We start from the raw sequence: 20,000 nt of genomic DNA on the forward strand, positions 1-20,000 counted from the left end.
AAGAGGTCGTCCCTCCACATGGTAATGAGGAACAGGGTGAAGAGGTCGTCCCTCCACATGGTAATGAGGAACAGGGTAATGAGGAACAGGGTGAAGAGGTGTTTAAACATGGTAATGAGGAACAGGGTGAAGAGGTGTTTAAACATGGTAATGGGGAACAGGGTAATGAGGAACAGGGTGAAGAGGTCGTCCCTCCACATGGTAATGAGGAACAGGGTGAAGAGGTCGTCCCTCCACATGGTAATGAGGAACATGGTAATGAGGAACAGGGTGAAGAGGTCGTCCCTCCACATGGTAATGAGGAACAGGGTGAAGAGGTCGTCCCTCCACATGGTAATGAGGAACAGGGTAATGAGGAACAGGGTGAAGAGGTCGTCCCTCCACAGGGTAATGAGGAACAGGGTGAAGAGGTCGTCCCTCCACATGGTAATGAGGAACAGGGTAATGAGGAACATGGTAATGAGGAACAGGGTGAAGAGGTCGTCCCTCCACATGATAATGAGGAACAGGGTAATTAGGAACAGGGTAATGAGGAACAGGGTAATGAGGAACATGGTAATGAGGAACAGGGTGAAGAGGTCGTCCCTCCACTCACCTTTGGATTTCCACACTGCTCACACTTGATGTACTTTGCTGCAGAGAAAACAGGGGTAAAACAGAGGTTATCTACTGTGCTGTTTGTGTCGGCTGAGGCTCTGTACATTCTGTAGCATTATAGACTGGGTGGTTCCAGCCCTGAATGCTGATTGGCTAACAGCTGTGGTATATCAGACGGGTAAGACAAAACATATACCAATATACCACGGCTGAGGGCTGTTCTTACGCACGACGCAACGCTGAGTGCCTGGACACAGCCCTTAGCCGTGGTATATTGGCCGTATACCACGATCCCCGAGGCGTCTTATTAATTAGAGAAGTTAAAACAAATGTTTTGTCATACACTGGGTGGTTCGAGCCCTGAATGCTGATTGGCTGACAGCTGGTGTATATCAGACCGTACACCACGGGTATGACAAAACATTTAGTTTCACTGCCCTAATTATGTTGGTAACCAGTTTATAACAGCAATAAGGCACGTTGGGGGTGTGTGGTATATGGCCAATATATCACGGCTAAAAGCCTTATTGCTTCATTAGACTGGATAGAGAGTCTAGATAACTGCAGTACTACGAGGAAAAATAACTCACGCTTCTGCTCGGGACAGAAGTTCTTGTGGGGGTTTCTGGCTTTCTTCTTCTGTTTGTTTTTGGAGAGGACATCGCACGCCCCGTCCGAGTCCTCCTGTGACAACGCCCTCTTGTGACACCCTGCCTTCACCTCTGTACCGTTGCCGTTAGCAACCGGAGCCTTCGGCCTGGCAGGAACAATGTTCATCGTCACGGCAACGTGTTACGGTTTCTATGTGTGTGGACTTGACAACATTGATCTTCAAATCAAATTGTATTGGTCACGTACACATGGTCAGCAGGTGTTAATGGTCAGCAGGTGTTAATGGTCAGCAGGTGTTAATGGTCAGCAGGTGTTAATGGTCAGCAGGTGTTAATGGTCAGCAGGTGTTAATGGTCACGTACACATGGTCAGCAGGTGTTAATGGTCACGTACACATGGTCAGCAGGTGTTAATGGTCAGCAGGTGTTAATGGTCAGCAGGTGTTAATGGTCTGCAGGTGTTATTGGTCAGCAGGTGTTATTGGTCAGCAGGTGTTATTGGTCAGCAGGTGTTATTGGTCAGCAGGTGTTAATGGTCAGCAGGTGTTAATGGTCAGCAGGTGTTAATGGTCAGCAGGTGTTAATGGTCAGCAGGTGTTAATGGTCAGCAGGTGTTAATGGTCTGCAGGTGTTAATGGACAGCAGGTGTTAATGGTCAGCAGGTGTTAATGGTCAGCAGGTGTTAATGGTCAGCAGGTGTTAATGGTCAGCAGGTGTTAATGGTCAGCAGGTGTTAATGGTCAGCAGGTGTTAATGCGAGTGTAGCGAAATGTTTGTACTTCTAGTTCCGACAGTGCAGTAATATCTAATATTTTCACAGTGCAGTAATATCTAATATTTTCACAGTGCAGTAATATCTAATATTTTCACAGTGCAGTAATATCTAATATTTTCACAGTGCAGTAATATCTAATATTTTCACAACAACTACCTAATACACACAAATCTAAGTTAAGGAATGTACACAGAACTCAAGTTAGGATTCTCAACAGGAAATTGTCACTCACACTGGTCTGACGTACGGCTGGCAGATCCAATGAGGGAATGGCAGCCCAACCACCTGCCCCGCCTCCTCGCCTCCATTGGTTATCTCCTCCTGCAGAGGTTAAACAAATGAGAAAAGAACCAGTGTCATCATCCAGCTGTGTTGGGAGGAGGGAGAAGAGGGGAGGGGGAGGAGGGAGAAGAGGGGGAGGGGGAGAAGAGGGAGAGGGGGAAGAAGGATGAAGAAGGGGAGGGGGGAGAAGAAGGTAACCCTAACCCTAGGTACCTGACAGTGTAGCTAACCCTAACCCTAGGTACCTGACAGCGTAGCTAACCCTAACCCTAGGTACCTGACAGCGTAGCTAACCCTAACCCTTGGTACCTGACAGCGTAGCTAACCCTAACCCTAGGTACCTGACAGCGTAGCTAACCCTAGGTACCTGACAGCGTAGCTAACCCTAACCCTAGGTATCTGACAGCGTAGCTAACCCTAACCCTTGGTACCTGACAGCGTAGCTAACCCTAACCCTAGGTACCTGACAGCGTAGCTAACCCTAACCCTAGGTACCTGACAGCGTAGCTAACCCTAGGTACCTGACAGCGTAGCTAACCCTAACCCTTGGTACCTGACAGCGTAGCTAACCCTAACCCTAGGTACCTGACAGCGTAGCTAACCCTAGGTACCTGACAGCGTAGCTAACCCTAGGTACCTGACAGCGTAGCTAACCCTAGGTACCTGACAGCGTAGCTAACCCTAACCCTAGGTACCTGACAGCGTAGCTAACCCTAGGTACCTGACAGCGTAGCTAACCCTAACCCTAGGTACCTGGCAGCGCAGCTAACCCTAGGTACCTGACAGCGTAGCTAACCCTAGGTACCTGGCAGCGTAGCTAACCCTAACCCTAGGTACCTGACAGCGTAGCTAACCCTAACCCTTGGTACCTGACAGCGTAGCTAACCCTAGGTACCTGACAGCGTAGCTAACCCTAACCCTAGGTACCTGACAGCGTAGCTAACCCTAGGTACCTGACAGCGTAGCTAACCCTAACCCTAGGTACCTGGCAGCGCAGCTAACCCTAGGTACCTGACAGCGTAGCTAACCCTAACCCTAGGTACCTGGCAGCGTAGCTAACCCTAACCCTAGGTACCTGACAGCGTAGCTAACCCTAACCCTTGGTACCTGACAGCGTAGCTAACCCTAACCCTAGGTACCTGACAGCGTAGCTGACCCTAGGTACCTGACAGCGTAGCTAACCCTAACCCTAGGTACCTGACAGCGTAGCTAACCCTAGGTACCTGACAGCGTAGCTAACCCTAACCCTAGGTACCTGGCAGCGCAGCTAACCCTAGGTACCTGACAGCGTAGCTAACCCTAACCCTAGGTACCTGGCAGCGTAGCTAACCCTAACCCCAGGTACCTGACAGCGTAGCTAACCCTAACCCTTGGTACCTGACAGCATAGCTAACCCTAGGTACCTGACAGCGTAGCTAACCCTAACCCTAGGTACCTGACAGCGTAGCTAACCCTAACCCTTGGTACCTGACAGCGTAGCTAACCCTAACCCTAGGTACCTGGCAGCGTAGCTAACCCTAGGTACCTGACAGCATAGCTAACCCTAACCCTAAGTACCTGACAGCATAGCTAACCCTAGGTACCTGACAGCGTAGCTAACCCTAACCCTAGGTACCTGACAGCGTAGCTAACCCTAACCCTAGGTACCTGACAGCGTAGCTAACCCTAGGTACCTGACAGCGTAGCTAACCCTAACCCTAGGTACCTGACAGCATAGCTAACCCTAACCCTAGGTACCTGGCAGCGTAGCTAACCCTAGGTACCTGACAGCGTAGCTAACCCTAGGTACCTGACAGCGCTAAGCTAACCCTAACCCTAGGTACCTGACAGCGTAGCTAACCCTAGGTACCTGACAGCGTAGCTAACCCTAACCCTAGGTACCTGACAGCGTAGCTAACCCTAACCCTAGGTACCTGACAGCGTAGCTAACCCTAACCCTAGGTACCTGACAGCGTAGCTAAGCTAACCCTAGGTACCTGACAGCGTAGCTAACCCTAACCCTAGGTACCTGACAGCATAGCTAACCCTAACCCTAGGTACCTGGCAGCGTAGCTAACCCTAGGTACCTGACAGCATAGCTAACCCTAGGTACCTGACAGCGTAGCTAACCCTAGGTACCCGGCAGCGTAGCTAACCCTAACCCTAGGTACCTGACAGCGTAGCTAACCCTAGGTACCTGACAGCGTAGCTAACCCTAACCCTAGGTACCTGACAGCGTAGCTAACCCTAACCCTAGGTACCTGACAGCGTAGCTAACCCTAGGTACCTGGCAGCGTAGCTAACCCTAACCCTAGGTACCTGACAGCGTAGCTAACCCTAGGTACCTGACAGCGTAGCTAACCCTAGGTACCTGACAGCATAGCTAACCCTAACCCTAAGTACCTGACAGCATAGCTAACCCTAGGTACCTGACAGCGTAGCTAACCCTAACCCTAGGTACCTGACAGCGTAGCTAACCCTAACCCTAGGTACCTGACAGCGTAGCTAACCCTAGGTACCTGACAGCGTAGCTAACCCTAACCCTAGGTACCTGACAGCATAGCTAACCCTAACCCTAGGTACCTGGCAGCGTAGCTAACCCTAACCCTAGGTACCTGACAGCGTAGCTAACCCTAGGTACCTGACAGCGTAGCTAACCCTAACCCTAGGTACCTGACAGCGTAGCTAACCCTAGGTACCTGACAGCGTAGCTAACCCTAACCCTAGGTACCTGACAGCGTAGTAACCCTGACACCTGACAGCGTAAGCTAACCTAACCCTAGGTACCTGACAGCGTAGCTAACCCTAACCCTAGGTACCTGACAGCGTAGCTAACCCTAGGTACCTGACAGCGTAGCTAACCCTAACCCTAGGTACCTGACAGCATAGCTAACCCTAACCCTAGGTACCTGGCAGCGTAGCTAACCCTAGGTACCTGACAGCATAGCTAACCCTAGGTACCTGACAGCGTAGCTAACCCTAGGTACCCGGCAGCGTAGCTAACCCTAACCCTAGGTACCTGACAGCGTAGCTAACCCTAGGTACCTGACAGCGTAGCTAACCCTAACCCTAGGTACCTGACAGCGTAGCTAACCCTAACCCTAGGTACCTGACAGCGTAGCTAACCCTAGGTACCTGGCAGCGTAGCTAACCCTAACCCTAGGTACCTGACAGCGTAGCTAACCCTAGGTACCTGACAGCGTAGCTAACCCTAGGTACCTGACAGCGTAGCTAACCCTAACCCTAGGTACCTGACAGCGTAGCTAACCCTAGGTACCTGACAGCGTAGCTAACCCTAACCCTAGGTACCTGACAGCATAGCTAACCCTAACCCTAGGTACCTGGCAGCGTAGCTAACCCTAGGTACCTGACAGCATAGCTAACCCTAGGTACCTGACAGCGTAGCTAACCCTAGGTACCTGGCAGCGTAGCTAACCCTAACCCTAGGTACCTGACAGCGTAGCTAACCCTAGGTACCTGACAGCGTAGCTAACCCTAACCCTAGGTACCTGACAGCGTAGCTAACCCTAACCCTTGGTACCTGACAGCGTAGCTAACCCTAACCCTAGGTACCTGACAGCGTAGCTAACCCTAGGTACCTGACAGCGTAGCTAACCCTAACCCTAGGTACCTGACAGCGTAGCTAACCCTAGGTACCTGACAGCGTAGCTAACCCTAACCCTAGGTACCTGGCAGCGCAGCTAACCCTAACCCTAGGTACCTGGCAGCGCAGCTAACCCTAGGTACCTGACAGCGTAGCTAACCCTAACCCTAGGTACCTGGCAGCGTAGCTAACCCTAACCCTAGGTACCTGACAGCGTAGCTAACCCTAACCCTTGGTACCTGACAGCATAGCTAACCCTAGGTACCTGACAGCGTAGCTAACCCTAACCCTAGGTACCTGACAGCGTAGCTAACCCTAACCCTTGGTACCTGACAGCGTAGCTAACCCTAACCCTAGGTACCTGGCAGCGTAGCTAACCCTAGGTACCTGACAGCATAGCTAACCCTAACCCTAAGTACCTGACAGCATAGCTAACCCTAGGTACCTGACAGCGTAGCTAACCCTAACCCTAGGTACCTGACAGCGTAGCTAACCCTAACCCTAGGTACCTGACAGCGTAGCTAACCCTAGGTACCTGACAGCGTAGCTAACCCTAACCCTAGGTACCTGACAGCATAGCTAACCCTAACCCTAGGTACCTGGCAGCGTAGCTAACCCTAGGTACCTGACAGCATAGCTAACCCTAGGTACCTGACAGCGTAGCTAACCCTAGGTACCTGACAGCGTAGCTAACCCTAACCCTAGGTACCTGACAGCGTAGCTAACCCTAGGTACCTGACAGCGTAGCTAACCCTAACCCTAGGTACCTGACAGCGTAGCTAACCCTAACCCTAGGTACCTGACAGCGTAGCTAACCCTAGGTACCTGACAGCGTAGCTAACCCTAACCCTAGGTACCTGACAGCATAGCTAACCCTAACCCTAGGTACCTGGACAGCGTAGCTAACCCTAGGTACCTGACAGCATAGCTAACCCTAGGTACCTGACAGCGTAGCTAACCCTAGGTACCCGGCAGCGTAGCTAACCCTAACCCTAGGTACCTGACAGCGTAGCTAACCCTAGGTACCTGACAGCGTAGCTAACCCTAACCCTAGGTACCTGACAGCGTAGCTAACCCTAACCCTAGGTACCTGACAGCGTAGCTAACCCTAGGTACCTGGCAGCGTAGCTAACCCTAACCCTAGGTACCTGACAGCGTAGCTAACCCTAGGTACCTGACAGCGTAGCTAACCCTAACCCTAGGTACCTGACAGCGTAGCTAACCCTAGGTACCTGACAGCGTAGCTAACCCTAACCCTAGGTACCTGACAGCATAGCTAACCCTAACCCTAGGTACCTGGCAGCGTAGCTAACCCTAGGTACCTGACAGCATAGCTAACCCTAGGTACCTGACAGCGTAGCTAACCCTAGGTACCTGGCAGCGTAGCTAACCCTAACCCTAGGTACCTGACAGCGTAGCTAACCCTAGGTACCTGACAGCGTAGCTAACCCTAACCCTAGGTACCTGACAGCGTAGCTAACCCTAACCCTAGGTACCTGACAGCGTAGCTAACCCTAACCCTAGGTACCTGACAGCGTAGCTAACCCTAGGTACCTGACAGCGTAGCTAACCCTAGGTACCTGACAGTGTAGCTAACCCTAGGTACCTGACAGTGTAGCTAACCCTAGGTACCTGACAGCGTAGCTAACCCTAACCCTAGGTACCTGACAGTGTAGCTAACCCTAGGTACCTGACAGCATAGCTAACCCTAACCCTAGGTACCTGACAGCATAGCTAACCCTAACCCTAGGTACCTGACAGCGTAGCTAACCCTAGGTACCTGACAGCGTAGCTAACCCTAGGTACCTGACAGCGTAGCTAACCCTAGGTACCTGACAGCGTAGCTAACCCTAACCCTAGGTACCTGACAGCGTAGCTAACCCTAACCCTAGGTACCTGACAAGCGTAGCTAACCCTAGGTACCTGACAGCGTAGCTAACCCTAGGTACCTGACAGCGTAGCTAACCCTAACCCTAGGTACCTGACAGCATAGCTAACCTGACCCTAACCCTAGGTACCTGACAGCGTAGCTAACCCTAGGTACCTGACAGCATAGCTAACCCTAGGTACCTGACAGCGTAGCTAACCCTAGGTACCTGACAGCGTAGCTAACCCTAGGTACCTGACAGCGTAGCTAACCCTAACCCTAGGTACCTGACAGCGTAGCTAACCCTAACCCTAGGTACCTGACAGCGTAGGCTAACCTAACCCTAGGTACCTGACAGCATAGCTAACCCTAGGTACCTGACAGCGTAGGTACCTGCTAACCCTAACCCTAGGTACCTGACAGTGTAGCTAACCCTAACCCTAGGTACCTGACAGCGTAGCTAACCCTAGGTACCTGACAGCGTAGCTAACCCTAACCCTAGGTACCTGACAGTGTAGCTAACCCTAACCCTTGGTACCTGACAGTGTAGCTAACCCTAGGTACCTGGCAGCGTAGCTAACCCTAACCCTAGGTACCTGACAGCGTAGCTAACCCTAGGTACCTGACAGCGTAGCTAACCCTAACCCTAGGTACCTGACAGTGTAGCTAACCCTAACCCTTGGTACCTGACAGTGTAGCTAACCCTAGGTACCTGGCAGCGTAGCTAACCCTAACCCTAGGTACCTGACAGCGTAGCTAACCCTAACCCTAGGTACCTGACAGCGTAGCTAACCCTAACCCTAGGTACCTGGCAGCGTAGCTAACCCTAACCCTAGGTACCTGGCAGCGTAGCTAACCCTAACCCTAGGTACCTGACAGTGTAGCTAACCCTAGGTACCTGACAGCATAGCTAACCCTAACCCTAGGTACCTGACAGCATAGCTAACCCTAACCCTAGGTACCTGACAGCGTAGCTAACCCTAGGTACCTGACAGCGTAGCTAACCCTAGGTACCTGACAGCGTACCTGACAGCGTAGCTAACCCTAGGTACCTGACAGCGTAGCTAACCCTAACCCTAGGTACCTGACAGCGTAGCTAACCCTAACCCTAGGTACCTGACAACGTAGCTAACCCTAGGTACCTGACAGCGTAGCTAACCCTAGGTACCTGACAGCGTAGCTAACCCTAACCCTAGGTACCTGACAGCGTAGCTAACCCTAACCCTAGGTACCTGACAACGTAGCTAACCCTAACCCTAGGTACCTGGCAGCGTAGCTAACCCTAACCCTAGGTACCTGACAGCGTAGCTAACCCTAGGTACCTGACAGTGTAGCTAACCCTAGGTACCTGACAGCGTAGCTAACCCTATCCCTAGGTACCTGACAGCGTAGCTAACCCTAACCCTAGGTACCTGACAGTGTAGCTAACCTAACCCTAGGTACCTGGCAGCGTAGCTAACCCTAACCCTAGGTACCTGACAGCGTAGCTAACCCTAGGTACCTGACAGCGTAGCTAACCCTAACCCTAGGTACCTGACAGCATAGCTAACCCTAACCCTAGGTACCTGACAGCGTAGCTAACCCTAGGTACCTGACAGCATAGCTAACCCTAGGTACCTGACAGCGTAGCTAACCCTAGGTACCTGACAGCGTAGCTAACCCTAGGTACCTGACAGCGTAGCTAACCCTAACCCTAGGTACCTGACAGCGTAGCTAACCCTAACCCTAGGTACCTGACAGCGTAGCTAACCCTAACCCTAGGTACCTGACAGCATAGCTAACCCTAGGTACCTGACAGCGTAGCTAACCCTAACCCTAGGTACCTGACAGTGTAGCTAACCCTAACCCTAGGTACCTGACAGCGTAGCTAACCCTAGGTACCTGACAGCGTAGCTAACCCTAACCCTAGGTACCTGACAGTGTAGCTAACCCTAACCCTTGGTACCTGACAGTGTAGCTAACCCTAGGTACCTGGCAGCGTAGCTAACCCTAACCCTAGGTACCTGACAGCGTAGCTAACCCTAGGTACCTGACAGCGTAGCTAACCCTAACCCTAGGTACCTGACAGTGTAGCTAACCCTAACCCTTGGTACCTGACAGTGTAGCTAACCCTAGGTACCTGGCAGCGTAGCTAACCCTAACCCTAGGTACCTGACAGCGTAGCTAACCCTAACCCTAGGTACCTGACAGCGTAGCTAACCCTAACCCTAGGTACCTGGCAGCGTAGCTAACCCTAACCCTAGGTACCTGGCAGCGTAGCTAACCCTAACCCTAGGTACCTGACAGCGTAGCTAACCCTAACCCTTGGTACCTGGCAGCGTAGTCTGAGTTGTCTGCTGACCTCTGTCAGCCCCTGCAGGTTCTTCACCTTGGCCAGCTCCTCTCTCAGGTCCTTGTGGATCTGCAGCCTGGAGAAACACTAACAAATAAAACACACACACAGATTGTGGCGGTAGTGAAGTATTGAGTGTGTGTGTGTCCCTCTGGGTGTGTGTGTTACATACGTGTGGTGCCAGAGCTTGAAGAGGTGTGCTCTGACATAGGACAGGGTACAGGGAGGATACTGACTGACCACCTCTAGATACTCCTCAGCCATCTCCCATACAGGAGGGCTGTGACCCTCAAACAGAGCTGGGTTATGGAGGTTCCCTCTGGAAACACACACAGAGAAAGAAAGAAACAGAGAGAGAAACACAGAGAGAGAGAAACACACAGAGAACCACACACACACACACACACACACACACACACACACACACACACACACACACACACACACACACACACACACACACACACACACACACACACACACACACACACACACACACACACACACACACACACACAGAGAGAGAATCACAGAGAAACACAGAAATACACACAGAGAGAGAGAGAGAGAGAGACACAGAGAGAAACACACACAGAGAGAGAGAAACATACAGAGAGAGAGAAAAACAGAAAGATAGAAACACAGAGAGAGAGAAACACACAGAGAGAGAAACACACAGAGAGAAACACACAGAGAGAGAAACACAGAGAGAGAGAGAAACACAGAGAACCACAGAGAGAGAGAAAAACAGAGAGAAAGATAGAAACACAGAGAGAGAGAGAAACACAACAGGGAGAGAGAAACACAGAGAGAGAGAGAAACACACAGAGAGAGAAACACACGGAGAACCACACACACACACACACAGAGAGAAAGAGAGAAACACACACAGAGAGAGAAACACACACACACACAGAGAGAAAGAGAGAAACACACACAGCGAGAGAGAAACACACAGAGAGAGAAACACACAGAGAACCACAGAGAGAGAGAGAAAAACAGAAAGATAGAAACAGAGAGAGAGAGAGAAACACACAGAGAGAGAAACACACAGAGAGAGAAACACACAGAGAGAGAAACACAGAGAGAGAGAGAAACATACAGAGAACCACAGAGAGAGAGAAAAACAGAGAGAAAGATAGAAACACAGAGAGAGAGAAACACAACAGGGAGAGAGAAACACAGAGAGAGAGAGAAACACAGAGAAACACACGGAGAACCACACACACACACACAGAGAGAAAGAGAGAAACACACAGAGAGAGAGAAACACAGAGAAACACACGGAGAACCACACACACACACACAGAGAGAGAGAGAGAAACACACACAGCGAGAGAGAAACACACAGAGTGAGAAACACACAGAGAGAGAGAAACATACAGAGAACCACAGAGAGAAAGATAGAAACACAGAGAAAGAGAGAAACACACAGAAAGAACCACACACACACACACACAGAGACATAACCATACACACACAGACACATGAGAGAGAGAAAGTGATAAACACAAATTAGTAGGTGTTATGACTCTTGGGAGACTAATTAATCAAGGTGAGGCGGAGGTGTGTACCTGCACTCATCACCCCCTGTACTCCAGTCTCCTCCATACACTGCTCCACATCACTCAGGTGTTGGATGTTACCGTTAGCGAACACAGGGATGTTAACAGCGTTCCTATAGCAACAACACAGAGAGAGAGAGAGAGAGAGAGAGAGAGAGAGAGAGAGAGAGAGAGAGAGACTGTTTAATAAACCCAGTACAATCACATGATCAGCTATGTGACAATAGAATAGAGTACTGTACAGTAGAATATAATAGAATGTTTTCCTGTGAAGAAACTTCTTGGAGACCTACGAGACTACACAAACTGTCTCCAACTACACAGTAGCCCTACTAGACTACACAAACTACCTCCAACTACACAGAAGAGACCTACTAGACTACACAAACTGTCTCCAACTACACAGCAGAGACCTACCAGACTACACAAACTGTCTCCAACTACACAGCAGAGACCTACTAGACTACACAAACTACCTCCAACTACACAGCAGAGACCTACTAGACTACACAAACTGTCTCCAACTACACAGTAGCCCTACTAGACTACACAAACTACCTCCAACTACACAGCAGAGACCTACTAGACTACACAAACTGTCTCCAACTACACAGCAGAGACCTACTAGACTACACAAACTGTCTCCAACTACACAGCAGAGACCTACTAGACTACACAAACTACCTCCAACTACACAGCAGAGACCTACTAGACTACACAAACTGTCTCCAACTACACAGTAGCCCTGCTAGACTACACAAACTGTCTCCAACTACACAGCAGAGACCTACTAGACTACAAACTGTCTCCAACTACACAGCAGAGACCTACTAGACTACACAAACTGTCTCCAACTACACAGCAGAGACCTACTAGACTACACAAACTACCTCCAACTACACAGCAGAGACCTACTAGACTACACAAACTACCTCCAACTACACAGCAGAGACCTACTAGACTACACAAACTGTCTCCAACTACACAGCAGAGACCTACTAGACTACACAAACTGTCTCCAACTACACAGCAGAGACCTACTAGACTACACAAACTGTCTCCAACTACACAGCAGAGACCTACTAGACTACACAAACTGTCTCCAACTACACAGCAGAGACCTACTAGACTACACAAACTACCCCCAACTACACAGCAGAGACCTACTAGACTACAAACTACCTCCAACTACACAGCAGAGACCTACTAGACTACACAAACTGTGTCCAACTACACAGCAGAGACCTACTAGACTACACAAACTGTCTCCAACTACACAGCAGAGACCTACTAGACTACACAAACTACCTCCAACTACACAGCAGAGACCTACTAGACTACACAAACTGTCTCCAACTACACAGTAGCCCTACGAGACTACACACTGTTTCCAACTACACAGCAGAGACCGACTAGACTACACAAACTACCTCCAACTACACAGCAGAGACCTACTAGACTACAAACTACCTCCAACTACACAACAGAGACCTACGAGACTACACAAACTGTCTCCAACTACACAGCAGAGACCTACTAGACTACACAAACTGTCTCCAACTACACAGCAGAGATCTACTAGACTATACAAACTGTCTCCAACTACACAGAGCCCTGCTAGACTACACAAACTACCTCCAACTACACAGCAGAGACCTACTAGACTACACAAACTACACAGCAGAGCCCTACTAGACGACACAAACTACCCCAAACTACACAGCAGAGACCTACTAGACTACACAAACTACCTCCAACTACACAGTAGCCCTACTAGACTACACAAACTACCCCCAACTACACAGCAGAGACCTACTAGACTACACAAACTACCTCCAACTACACAGCAGAGACCTACTAGACTACACAAACTGTCTCCAACTACACAGCAGAGACCTACTAGACTACACAAACTGTTTCCAACTACACAGCAGAGACCTACTAGACTACAAACTACCTCCAACTACACAGCAGAGACCTACTAGACTACACAAACTGTCTCCAACTACACAGCAGAGACCTACTAGACTACACAAACTGTCTCCAACTACACAGTAGCCCTACTAGACTACAAACGACCTCCAACTACACAGCAGAGACCTACTAGACTACACAAACTACACAGCAGAGACCTACTAGACTACACAAACTGTCTCCCCTACTAGACTACACAAACTACCTCCAACTACACAGCAGAGACCTACTAGACTACACAAACTGTCTCCCCTACTAGAATACACAAACTACCTCCAACTACACAGCAGAGACCTACTAGACTACACAAACTGTTACCCCCAAACTACACAGCAGAGACCTCTGTAGACTTAACACAAACTGTCTCCAACTACACAACAGAGACCTACTAGACTACACAAACTGTTTCCACCTGACAAACATAATGTTGGTTCTTCTCTGTAGTCTTAATTGAACTGTGAGGGAACTGCAGTGTGCTTACCATACAGCCTTGATGTGTTCCCAGCTAGCGATGCCTGTGGCGGGTCCTTTCTTAATTGAACTGTGAGGGAACTGCAGTGTGGTCTACTTACCGTACAGCCTTGATGTGTTCCCAGCTAGCGATGCCTGTGGCGGGTCCTTTCTGGTCCTTGGTCCGACCGTGGACGGTCAGCAGCTGAGACAGAGATGGAGAGGTCTAAATGAAATGACTTCTACCCGGTTAAATAAAAATGTAATTACAAATAAAATGAAACGAGTGTGTCTGTGTGTTGCTATGGAGACAGCATAGGTGACACTGCAGTACTACGAGGACAAATGTTGATGAGGCTCTCTTGTTCAGATATTTGTAAGTGGACTGGAGGCAGGGCATGAAAGGGATAACGAATCCAGTTGTTTGTGTCATTCGTTTCGGGAAAGAACCTGCGTAATTGCGTACCCAACTCACTCAGGTGCTTCGCTGAATCACATTTGACATTGTCCGTAAACTTGAGTTCATTTAGAACACAACAAATCATACAATGATGGAAAGACCTGTGTGTTGTCCTTGTTAACGCAGACAGATAAGAGCTCCAACTTCTTCATCATAGCCTCAATTTTTGTCCCGCACATTGAATATAGTTACGTAGAGTCCCTGTAATCCTAGATTCAGATCATTCAGGAGAGAGAGAAAACATCACCTAGATAGACCAAGCTCCTATAAATATAATCTGGCTAATTTTAGGTAATGTTTCATAGAAGATCAAAATAAAAATACTTGTGTGTGTGATGTTTCCCACCTGGCAGCCAGCCTTCTCCAGCATCTGAGCGTACTGAACAGTCTCCTCCATCTTGTTAAACACACGGATCTTACAGGTGATGGGAACAGAGATCTTCTCATTGGCTAGCTTCACTAAGGAGAAACAGAGAGAAAAGACTGGCTAACTTCACTAAGGAGAAACAGAGAGAAAAGACTGGCTAGCTTCACTAAGGAGAAACAGAGAGAAAAGACTGGCTAGCTTCACTAAGGAGAAACAGAGAGAAAAGACTGGCTAGCTTCACTAAGGAGAAACAGAGAGAAAAGACTGGCTAGCTTCACTAAGGATAAACAGAGAGAAAAGACTGGCTAGCGTCACTAAGGAGAAACAGAGAGAAAAGACTGGCTAGCTTCACTAAGGAGAAACAGAGAGAAAAGACTGGCTAGCTTCACTAAGGAGAAACAGAGAGAAAAGACTGGCTAGCTTCACTAAGGAGAAACGGAGAGAAAAGACTGGCTAGCTTCACAAAGGAGAAACAGAGAGAAAAGATTGGCTAGCTTCACTAAGGAGAAACAGAGAGAAAAGACTGGCTAGCTTCACTAAGGAGAAACAGAGAAAAGACTGGCTAACTTAAATCAAATCAAATGTTATCGCTAACATACCCGTGTTTAGCAGACGTTATTGTGGGTGTAGTGAAATGCTTGTGTCTCTAGCTCCGACAGTGCAGTAATATCTAACAAGTAATATCTAACAATTCCACAAAATATGCCCAGTACACACACATCTAAGTAAAGGAATGGAATTAAAACATATATGGCCCCGCTGAAAATTAAAAAATTCTGGGCGAACAATGTAAGAAATTATACATAAAAAACAAAATAGTGCAAAGTTTCCTAAGAGCTAAAAACATTGAGACCAGGTAACGTGGAGAGGATCTGTGTCTGTACCATATAATCTCACTACTGGTGTCCCCCAGGGCTCCGTTCTAGGCCCTCTCCTCTTCTCTCTATACGCCAAGTGACTCAGCTCCGTCATATCCTCACATGGTTTCTCCTATCAATACTATGTGGATGACATTCAACTACTTTTCACCCCCCCCCCATTTCTGACACTAATTTGGATGTCTCTGCATGCCACGATATCTCTTGGATGTCGGCCCACCACCTCAAGCTCAACCTCGACAAGACGGAGCTACTCTTCCTCCCGGGAAAGGCCTGCCTGCTCCAAGACCTTTCCATCACAGTTGACAACTCCATGGTGTTCCCATCCCAGAGTGCATAGGACCTTGGCAGGACACTAGACAACACCCTGTTGTTTTCTGCAAACAGCAAAGCAGTGACTCTCTCTCCTGCAGGGTCAAGATCTACCACATCCGTACAGTACAACCCTTCCTCACACAGGAAGTAGCACAGGTCCTAATCCAGGCACTTGTCATCTCCCGTCTGGCCTACTGCAACTCTCTGTTGGCTGGGCTCAAACCCCCCAGCTTGTTCCATCAAACCCCCTGCAGCAGAGTCCCTGCCCATCTTCTGAAAACATATAGAACCCTAAATCTCCCCCTGAAACTAGGACAGCAGAGTCCCTGCCCATCTTCTGAAAACATATAGAACCCTAAACCTCCCCCTGAAACTAGGACAGCAGAGTCCCTGTCCATCTTCTGAAAACATATAGAACCCTAAACCTCCCCCTGAAACTAGGACAGCAGAGTCCCTGCCCATCTTCTGAAAACATATAGAACCCTAAACTTCCCCCTGAAACTAGGACAGCAGAGTCCCTGTCCATCTTCTGAAAACATATAGAACCCTAAAACTTCCCCCAAAAAACACTCACTTTACACTTTTTTTCTACTAATTATCTAGTAAAAGACTGAGTGCTTATGATGTAAAGACCATTCCAGACAGGTAAAACACAGCATGACACCATGCCAGACAGGTAAAACACAGCATGACACCATGCCAGACAGGTAAAACACAGCATGACACCATGCCAGACAGGTAAAACACAGCATGACACCATTCCAGACAGGTAAAACACAGCATGACACCATGCCAGACAGGTAAAACACAGCATGACACCATGCCAGACAGGTAAAACACAGCATGACACCATTCCAGACAGGTAAAACACAGCATGACACCATTCCAGACAGGTAAAACACAGCATGACACCATTCCAGACAGGTAAAACACAGCATGACACCATTCCAGACAGGTAAAACACAGCATGACACCATTCCAGACAGGTAAAACACAGCATGACACCATTCCAGACAGGTAAAACACAGCATGACACCATTCCAGACAGGTAAAACATAGCATGACACCATTCCAGACAGGTAAAACATAGCATGACACCATTCCAGACAGGTAAAACACAGCATGACACCATTCCAGACAGGTAAAACACAGCATGACACCATTCCAGACAGGTAAAACACAGCATGACACCATGCCAGACAGGTAAAACACAGCATGACACCATTCCAGACAGGTAAAATGCATTGACACCATTCCAGACAGGTAAAACATAGCATACTATATTTTATTTCTACCTCTCTAACTCTCTCCCTCTTTTCTCTCTCTGTTCAAACTCACCCATCTTCTCCAGCAGCTCCCACTCATCCTGTAGGAAGACTCCGTAGTGCCCTTCGTCAGAAATAAATTAGAAACAAATTGACCCCAAACATACAGCATGCTTAGCCTAATTGAAAACCACTTTGTTTTTTAAAAATCAGGGTTTCTCTCTCTCACACACACCATCTCTGAGTGGGGTTTCAGGGTTGGTTAGTTAGTACCTCTCTTGGCGATCATCTGTGGGCATCCCAGGTTGAGATCGATAGCATCACAGTAGTCCTGAGCCAGTAGACATGCCTGGACAAACACCTCTGGGTCGTTGGCACAGAACTGACACACACACACACACACACACACACACACACACACACACACACACACACACACACACACACACACACACACACACACACACACACACACACACACACACACACACACACACACACACACACACACACACACACACACACACACACACACACACACACACAGAAAGCAGAGAAAGTGCATTACAAACACCTCTGAGTTATTGGCACAGAACTGAGACCATAACACAGGAATCGGGGTGATGGTAAGACACAGAGACTAGCTGAAACAGGGTGAGAGGGGATGGTAAAACACAGAGGCTAGCTGAAACAGGGTGAGAGGGGATGGTAAAACACAGAGGCTAGCTGAAACAGGGTGAGAGGGGATGGTAAGACACAGAGGCTAGCTGAAACAGGGTGAGAGGGGATGGTAAAACACAGAGGCTAGCTGAAACAGGGTGAGAGGGGATGGTAAAACACAGAGGCTAGCTGAAACAGGGTGAGAGTGGATGGTAAGACACAGAGGCTAGCTGAAACAGGGTGAGAGGGGATGGTAAGACACAGAGGCTAGCTGAAACAGGGTGAGAGGTGGTGGTAAAACACAGAGGCTAGCTGAAACAGGGTGAGAGTGGATGGTAAAACACAGAGGCTAGCTGAAACAGGGTGAGAGGTGGTGGTAAAACAGAGGCTAGCTGAAACAGGGTGAGAGGTGGTGGTAAAACAGAGGCTAGCTGAAACAGGGTGAGAGGTGGTGGTAAAACACAGAGGCTAGCTGAAACAGGGTGAGAGGTGATGGTAAAACTCAGAGGTCGGCTAATAGCTGTAGTTGAATCATATGACCTGTGACACTCCATTCCCCTGTCGGCATGTGTTTGTGTGTCTTTCTCTCTCACCTGTGTAATAAGCGGCCTGTCTTCGGGGCAGACTTCGCTGTACAGGTTGTCTTTCCTGTAGTTGGCGTCGCGTACAAACACCTGCGCGTGCAGCATGGGCGTGTAGCACAGCTCGGCGCCATGGCGACGGCTCAGTAGACGCCAGGCCAGTTCGCTCTGGTCCACCATGGGTGCAACGACGTAACGCGCCCCCCTCAGCGTGGTCTTCCAGAACTCAAAGCCTTGCAGCTTCACCGCCATCACAGCAACCTGACCTGACAGAGGGAGAGGGGAATGAGAGAGAAAATGAGGTCGTTTTGACCATAGGAGGACAATACAGTCAAAATAAGAGGGTCCTGGGTAGAACTAAAGTATGGGGAGGAATCCCCCTGGGCCACTGAGCACCTAAATGGGTCACGGTCTTTCTTGGATATTAACTGGCTCCCGAGTGAAGCAGTGGTCTAAGGCACTGCATCTCCATGCAAGAGGCGTCACCACAGTCCCTGGTTCGAATCCAGGCTGTATCACATCTGGCCATGATTGGGAGTCTCATAGGGCAGCGCACAATTGGCCCAGCGTCGTCCGGGTTTGGCCGGGGTAGGCCGTCATTGTAAATAAGAATTTGTTCTTAACTGACTTGCCTTGTTAGATAAAGGTTACATAAAATTAAATAAATAAATAAACTATATCTGTAGGACTTATAGAGACATAGTATATCTGTAGGACTTAGAGACATAGTATATCTGTAGGACTTAGAGACATAGTATATCTGTAGGACTTATAGAGACATAGTATATCTGTAGGACTTATAGAGACATAGTATATCTGTAGGACTTAGAGACATAGTATATCTGTAGGACTTAGAGACATAGTATATCTGTAGGACTTAGAGACATAGTATATCTGTAGGACTTATAGAGACATAGTATATCTGTAGGACTTATAGAGACATAGTATATCTGACTTAGAGGACTTATAGAGACATAGTATATCTGTAGGACTTATAGAGACATAGTATATCTGTAGGACTTATAGAGACATAGTATATCTGTAGGACTTATAGAGACATAGTATATCTGTAGGACTTATAGAGACATAGTATATCTGTAGGACTTATAGAGACATAGTATATCTGTAGGACTTATAGAGACATAGTATATCTGTAGGACTTATAGAGACATAGTATATCTGTAGGACTTATAGAGACATAGTATATCTGTAGGACTTATAGAGAAATAGTATATCTGTAGGACTTATAGAGACATAGTATATCTGTAGGACATATGGGACTGATTAAAACGGATTAAATCTCTGGACAGTTTCCTAGGGTAGTTATTATATTCGTTCTGACAGTGTGATACCCCTCATCCTCATCTCCCCGCAAGCATGATGTGACAAAGACAATTTAATTCATGTTAATAAAGGACACTTATAAAACATTTTTCAA

General features: G+C 48.4%; 1 protein-coding gene across 1 annotated transcript in view; it reads right to left on the minus strand.

The window, feature by feature from the left end:
• Positions 1-20,000, minus strand: part of LOC124021559 (tRNA-dihydrouridine(16/17) synthase [NAD(P)(+)]-like) — a 22,663-nt gene that overhangs the window by 2,288 nt on the left and 375 nt on the right. The window contains exons 2-12 of the mRNA XM_046336698.1: positions 18,575-18,828; positions 17,595-17,703; positions 17,395-17,445; positions 14,843-14,955; positions 14,159-14,241; positions 11,622-11,725; positions 10,220-10,364; positions 10,027-10,123; positions 2,216-2,304; positions 1,188-1,354; positions 596-633 (exon numbers count right to left, since the gene is read on the minus strand). Coding sequence (XP_046192654.1) covers positions 596-633; positions 1,188-1,354; positions 2,216-2,304; positions 10,027-10,123; positions 10,220-10,364; positions 11,622-11,725; positions 14,159-14,241; positions 14,843-14,955; positions 17,395-17,445; positions 17,595-17,703; positions 18,575-18,814 — 1,236 coding nt within the window. The 5' untranslated portion in view covers positions 18,815-18,828. The remainder of the gene's footprint in view (positions 1-595; positions 634-1,187; positions 1,355-2,215; positions 2,305-10,026; positions 10,124-10,219; positions 10,365-11,621; positions 11,726-14,158; positions 14,242-14,842; positions 14,956-17,394; positions 17,446-17,594; positions 17,704-18,574; positions 18,829-20,000) is intronic.

The sequence above is a fragment of the Oncorhynchus gorbuscha genome, unplaced genomic scaffold, assembly GCF_021184085.1.
Source record: "Oncorhynchus gorbuscha isolate QuinsamMale2020 ecotype Even-year unplaced genomic scaffold, OgorEven_v1.0 Un_scaffold_1129, whole genome shotgun sequence".
In the NCBI taxonomy this organism is placed as follows: domain Eukaryota; kingdom Metazoa; phylum Chordata; class Actinopteri; order Salmoniformes; family Salmonidae; genus Oncorhynchus; species Oncorhynchus gorbuscha.